Here is a 6,856-nt window from a genome sequence, read left to right as displayed (position 1 = left end):
TCGAGAGGAAGGAGGTGATCAACGACTCCGTGTATTTGAACCTCAACTACTCTGTGAATAAGAGTCCGGGTACGGCGCCCTCCCCTTTAATTAACATCACGGGACACGATCACATACTAAGTCTGCCACTACTACAGCGGATGAACGAGCATAACCTGCGTTTAATGCAGGAACTCAGAGATGACGTGTCAGCTGGAGGATCCCCGAGGATTTGGTTCGCCGCGGGAGCCGCCGTTAGCCTCACACTATGCGGCTTGGTCCTGCTCCAACAACACTGCAGGCGCAAACGAGAGGCATCCCAGTTACAAAGGTTCATCGACGAATTGGCTGTCACCGAAGACGGCGTCCAGTTTAAGGGGGGAGTAGTTAACAACCAACTCCCAGCGTAAGCTGAGCAGGCCAATTCTTATTCCCTTCATTAGTATTAATAATTTACTAATATAAAACATTTTTATTATTAATCATTTTTTATTATTCATCATTTTTTATTATTGCTATTATTATTACACTCCTGCATGGTCCACCGTAAATTGGTTCCACCGTAATGGGTCCGAGAGCTTAGCCAGCATATTATACCATTATGCGCTGTGGCTTTGTCTCATTGGCCGACAGCGATTGTATGAGTTCTGACATCCGTTAAATCTCTTATTGATTGTTATATTGACTGAATCACTAGGCCAGCGGTATCGAAGGACAGTTATCCGTCCGCCGTAATCTTCCTAATCTACAGCGACGAGGGCCACCAGCGGCAGCAACCTTCCGCCGACCCCCCGCCACGGATATCAAACCAGCCGGCTCTACCCCTGCCACGGACGCACAGCCAGCCGGCCCTGCCAATTAAATAATTTCCATACTTAAGGCAAATGAAGCACAGGGCAAGACGACGGACTTCATCGTATCGTTCCTCAACTGACAAGGCGAGGAAGCTTGGGCAAAAAAGATACCGCTCAGGGGCATGCACTTGATCCGCTGCCAGATGCGAAGCCAAGGCAAAATCCACAGTCTCAAATGTACGGCAGAAAGCAACTTTTGAAGATTTTCAAGCTAAGCAATGTGCTTAAGCAGAAAAACTTGTTCGAACATAATTTTCATTAATTGATAAAATACTTGTCTGTATTGTTGGCTCATTTGGTTTTGGTTATAAACTAATCCTATGCAGCTATTCAAATGACCTTTAATTCCACTATCCAAGTTTGGTGACTAGTTATGATTACGCTTGATTTGACGTCTACTCCAAAGCTTAGATGACTGCTCACATGATGTTGCCTGCCTGATGTCTGTGCTTTGAGATATATTAGTCAAATCCCTTGCTGCCAGACTGGTGTTCCCCTCGCCGGACGAATTTAATTTACCGTCAAGAAAAAGAAGCGGCACCTTAATCGAGCTTACTTTGTCATAGTCATGGTTGCTTATACTTTTATTTCTATGAGCTCAGTCACAAGTATTAGGCAATGGTGAGTTGGTAGTACACTATTGGGATCGCTTAAGTGAGCATTAAAGTAGCGTTGGACTCATTATTTAGAAAATGGACGCACATTTAACTACACTTAAATTTTATTTTATAATCTATCTTTTATAATTGCATTGCTTTTGTGGTTCCCGGAAGTCAGTGTGCGCCGTGGCCGGATGCAAAAACAAACTTGAGGCATTTGCAGAATATGCATATTCCTGTGTATTACTGTTCATGATCTCTCAGCGGTTATAATTTTGAATAGGCCGGTCCGGATACTAAAGAAAATCAAACCTCTGCATGCTTAACTTTTTAATGATGGATTAGGTTGTGCTTATCGCAACAATCAGACCAATGATCAAACAATTTAACTAAGCTGCAGGATGTCATCAAGGATCTTCGGCTCGCTGAACGCTAAAGACCTCTTAGGTTGCTTGACAACAAATTCTTGTATGGCTAACAGACTAAAAGAGATCCTTCCATATAAATAAATTTAACTTTTACTATAAAAACTTTATTTTGATTATAAATGAAATTGAAAAAATACTTATTTTCAAACAATCTTTAAATATCGAAGCATTTTCTAGAAATTTAAAAAAAAGGGTAAACGAATATGGGAATTCTCCACACAAGGCTTTTCACGTGCTATTAAAAGAATTAAGATATTTTACGATCGTGATTATCAAAATCGAAAAACTGCCGCTTTAAGTTTTCATTTTTAGAAATGGTATAGGGAGAAAGCAACTTTTGAAAATTTTCAAGATCTGGAATGTGCTTTTCCGTTCGCTCACTCCAGATAGGGTCAATCCAAAATGGTAATTTCTATGGAAAAGTAAGCAGAAAAACTTGTAATAACATAATTATCATTAATTGATAAAAACGTACCTCTATTGTTGGCGAATTTGGGTTTGGTTGCCCATAAACTGATCCTATTGGTAGTATGATGCAGCTATTCAAATGACCTTTAATTCGACTATCCAAGTTTGGAGACTCGGTATGATTAAGTTTATATACGATAGTTTGCCGTCTACTCCAAAGCTTGGATGACTGTTCACATGATGTTGCCTGCCTGATGTCTGTGCTCAGAGATATATTAGTCAAATTCCTTGCTGAAAGACTGGTGTTCCCCTCGCCGGACGAATTTAATGAACCGTCAAGAAAAAGACGCGGCGCATTAATCGAGCTTACTTTGCCATAGTCACGGTTGCTTATACTTTTATTTCTATGAGCTGAGTCAAAAGTATTAGGCAATGGTGAGTTGAGGAATTGTTCCTTGTAGGTCGTAAACATTTTTTTCTCTGTTTGATAATTGGACACAAAGCTAACTTCATTTGAATAGTTATCGGCGATCGCACGATACTTTTGGGGATGAGTTGTAAGTACACTATTGGCATCGCTTAAGTGAGCATTAAAGTTGCGTTGGGCTCTATGTTTAGAAAATGGTTGCTTTCGTCCACTCAAAATGGGTTGTTGAACAATTTCGGAACACTGGCGCACTAATTATATCAAAACCCAACAAGGTAAGCACATGTTGTTAAACACAATTTTTATATTATACTCACATTCGCACTTATTATTAAGAGAAACCAGGCTTCTTTCCTGGGTTGATCCAATCTTAACCGTAAATAGTTCCTCGTGAGCTACAATCACCGAATACAGATTGGGGAATCCAAATTCAAAGGTGGCGGTGAGGCCACTTTCTAATCCGTTCTTGATTTCATACAGTTGCATGCTGGGCCGCAGTTCTAGCATATGCACAATCTTAATTAAGAATCTCATAAAACTGGTAAGACGGATGCACTGCTCACCGGCGTCAAAATAAATCTAGGGAAAATAGGAACTTATAAAATCTTAAAGTCATGAAACATAGAAAATAACTTACTTCTATTGCATGTCGCATGGCTAAAAGAGCCGAATCTGTAAGCTGGTCCTTGTGTTTAGCATTGAATTCGCTTAAAAACTTATTTTTTTGGAAACTTTCTAGCATCTGAGAATATTTTATATCGTCTTTCTCCCATTGAATGAGATGATTGCATGCCCTGTAGCATAGAAGACGAAACTCAATGTCGTTATTGTGACATATGACCCAAGTGGTCTGATATTTTTTTTTAAGCTCAACGTAGGGCAACAACTCAAATCCTTTAGCCATATCCGTGACACCCAGTGTTTTCGGTTGGATCTGGTAGCCGTACTTTACTTTGTGGAGAGTTAGCACTTCATTAAGCTTCATACAGCGTGTTCCGCTTCCAGTGGCGTTGCGTACAAGGTCCTCACATTGCTCGGCAAAAACTCTCCTTGCCACCATTGGCGACAGTACTATTCTTTTGTCCTCATCGCTTATCAACTCTATCTCGACTAAGCCGTTAATTGCATCCAAAAGATCCGCTAATTTAAGGAAACCATAGTCACTAAGCCGACATTGGTAGGAAAAGTGGTAATGGTAGGATCGTATGAACTTCTGAAACGGAATAGTGTACTGTAGGGCGTTTTGCAAAAGCTCCACCATTTCTCCTGCGAACACACATGTTTTCTCCAATTCACTGATAGTCTGTTTACGTTTTATTAATGATATAAGAATATCTTTATCGTTATGAACACGGTTAAGAGACACTACGTTGGAGTTGACTAGTTCATTTAGAATGTCTTCAATGTCGCACACTCCATAGTCCGTAACGTCAAAATTTCGACTTTGAGTCTGAGCAAATACTCTTGGCAGTTGAGAGAGTAACAGACAATTTTTACCATGTGCACGAAGAATCCGTAATAAGTCTGAGGTGAACCTACGTATTTGTGTCCGGTGGGTCAAAGTTATTTGTCGATTTTCTCCGTCTCCCATAATCTGCACCACAGAAGCCATGGCATCAAAGAGCTCGATTAGCTTTGTATAGCCGTAGTCTGCCACTCGGCATTGTTTTCCAAAGTGATTGTGATAGGCTGGAATAAAGCGGTTGAACTTTATAGTCGATTTTGGTGACATTTTTACTAGCTCAATAACTTCGCGGGATATTTGAAAAAGCGGATCAGCTACAGAGTTTTTGAAGTAGCATGCCCGTTCACTGGTAGTGTAGTTTAAACAAAAGCTTTTTATAGATTCAGCAGATTCAATTTCCTGGTTCGCTTCTAACCATGCGAGAATTTTTATGCCGAAGTTGTTAACTTTAATATGAACTCCCTGTACACAGCAGACCAAATGTTCCAAGTTGACGCCACCTTCGTTCGCCTCGATTGGCACCTTTAGCTGTGTTTCAATACAGTGGGCAAGGGTAGCCACTGGAATGTCCCCCGTATGTATCTTAAGCAGCGGATAGACTACTTTTTGAATCTCCGAAATAGTCATATAGACATTGGGCAAGGGATCAATTTCCTGCTCAGCCCACCCCATGTGCTGTCCCCTTTTAAAATGAATACTACAGTAAGGAACGCTGTGTTGCAGTCCCTCTATCAATGGCGAACTCTCAAGGGTATTTACTAGTTCCAAATGAAGGCTAATATACTTTTCCTCATTGTTGGCCGAGCTGATGGTACATATGTCCTGCATTTTGTACAAATCTAAAACACTTATTGATGTTTTAAAGCGCGACTGGAAGAGCTCTCTAAACTTATATATGGGTAGAGTATTGTACGGCACATCCTAAAAAGAACACATTTGAATTTATTAGTTGGGAAACAGATAAATTTAAACCTTAAGCAGTCCCGCGACTTGGCAGCGTAGTGTTTTAATCTCAGTCAGCGAAGAGTCTCGAGTATAACTGACCAGCATGCGCTTATGTCCAACCTTTTTTCGGTGCAAGTTAGAGACGACCTGTTTGGCAAACTAGAACATACATATAGCAAGACAAGAACAAAGAATATATTAGGGAATTACAATTAAAGTGATAAAAGATAAACATCCCGGTTTGTTGCTAATTATGTTCTAACTGTAGGTAATTTTTTAATACTTCTTTAAAAAATTTAATATATGAAAATTATTTTGCCAATACTCATTAAAATATGTAATATATTTTAATAAGAAAGTATCAATGTGGACTTCACAGACTTCGTGGCCTTTGGGCATGGGTGTGTCCTTACCATCCCTATAATTTTTATGGTGTGTGCCAAATATCAAGTTTAATCAAGTTTAAATAGTTTCTAAAATACTGGAGTTTATAGGAACATAACTAGATCCACTTGGATTCCTAACCAAATCAAGCATTACGGATAAGCGCCCCTTAACGGGTATTCCGCTGATTATAGAAATAATCAAGAGGAACTCAAGTATATATGGTTAATATTATTAAACTCTCACATAAAGATCCGGTACAGTCACTTTGGCATAGGAGTTTCCCTCAAAAACGAGTGAAACAACAGGCGTAATTGGCTTGAGCTGATTCATTAGAAAGCTGCGAAGACTTGACTCATCCAACGAGTAGTCCAGATTGGTAATCTGCAATGTTACTGTATCTCTGTCCTCCTTCACTTTGGAAAAAATGTGCCCTTCATTATTTCCGCCTGCAACGCAATTTACCCTTTTGATGGCTACGGTTGTAGTGGGCCTGGAGAAATGGAATACCACATTGGGTGCAATAGTGCTGATAACAGTGTTTTTAAAAGCATATTCCTCCACTGAGCACCTATTATCGGCGATACTAATGGCAAAAGAGCTTTGGAAGTTCTTGCCTATATCTACTGAAGAAAACATGGTCTGAGGCATGGAACAGTTGCTTTTTCTCTGCTGGGTCGACTCATAAGACTTGTATGCTTGGGAACTTGTCTTAGCAGCCTGCAGTTGCTGGGGATGTGAATTATTGCCCGCAGCCAAGCATGCCCGATTGCTACTGTACGGCATGAAACGACTGCGGTTGCGTACGTTGTCTTTTACATACTGGCACACATCCATATTGTTAATCAAAGGCAGGAGTGTAGAAGCGGACCCTTGACCTTCTTCCACATGATTTGATGCCCGCTTTGATGTAAACTTATTGAAGTCCAATGCTTTTGACGGTAATGATGTAGAAAGCTGTAGATCAGGCCGAGGTTGGGGATTTCCTATGGCGTAATATGCGTTTTTAAACATTTCTTTTCCGTCTTTTTGCAAGCTAGCGAAGTAAAAACGAGTAAAGAAAGGAAAATTGAAATATATAAGTTTAAAACATATTTCACTATTTTATTTCATATTAAAATGGTGCTACATTTTAAAATGTTCGACACCAAAAACGTAAAACATATTTAACATTTTAAATATATTCTAAAAATGAATGTAAGTAGATTAAAAAGGTATATTTATAAACGACATTATATAACTTTTGATATAAACCTCGGCAAATCAAACTTTATTTTTTCAACTTTTTTGTTAAAACACAATTCATTATATTTTCGCAGGCAAAACTGAAGCTTTGATAAAGTATTTTCAACAACTGAAGCTCTCAC

General features: G+C 39.4%; 1 protein-coding gene across 1 annotated transcript; it reads right to left on the bottom strand.

The window, feature by feature from the left end:
- Window positions 1-1,995: 1,995 nt before the first annotated feature.
- On the bottom strand, window positions 1,996-6,515 carry LOC108117633 (meiosis regulator and mRNA stability factor 1). Its single transcript, XM_017230163.2, has 6 exons — window positions 5,736-6,515; window positions 5,133-5,264; window positions 3,333-5,081; window positions 3,013-3,274; window positions 2,336-2,946; window positions 1,996-2,272 (listed from the first exon to the last, which is right to left on the bottom strand). The coding sequence occupies exons 1-6, from the start codon at window positions 6,501-6,503 to the stop codon at window positions 2,108-2,110; spliced, it is 3,687 nt and encodes a 1,228-aa protein (XP_017085652.2). The 5' UTR covers window positions 6,504-6,515; the 3' UTR covers window positions 1,996-2,107.
- Between the last annotated feature and the right edge of the window lie 341 nt (window positions 6,516-6,856).

Source organism: Drosophila eugracilis, unplaced genomic scaffold (genome assembly GCF_018153835.1).
Source record: "Drosophila eugracilis isolate 14026-0451.02 unplaced genomic scaffold, ASM1815383v1 contig_2105, whole genome shotgun sequence".
NCBI classification, from domain to species: domain Eukaryota; kingdom Metazoa; phylum Arthropoda; class Insecta; order Diptera; family Drosophilidae; genus Drosophila; species Drosophila eugracilis.
Note: the sequence above shows the minus strand (reverse complement) of the source record. Positions and strands in the feature narration are given on the sequence as shown.

Bases quoted from the DNA above. Each gene is read 5' to 3' on its own strand.
- LOC108117633 (XM_017230163.2), bottom strand. From the start codon at position 6,503: ATGTTTAAAAACGCATATTACGCCATAGGAAATCCCCAACCTCGGCCT. The intron at 5,265-5,735 runs GTGAGAGTTTAA...TGTATGTTCTAG, and splicing joins TGACTGTACCGGATCTTTAT to TTTGCCAAACAGGTCGTCTC. The intron at 3,275-3,332 runs GTAAGTTATTTT...TATTTTCCCTAG, and splicing joins CCATGCGACATGCAATAGAA to ATTTATTTTGACGCCGGTGA.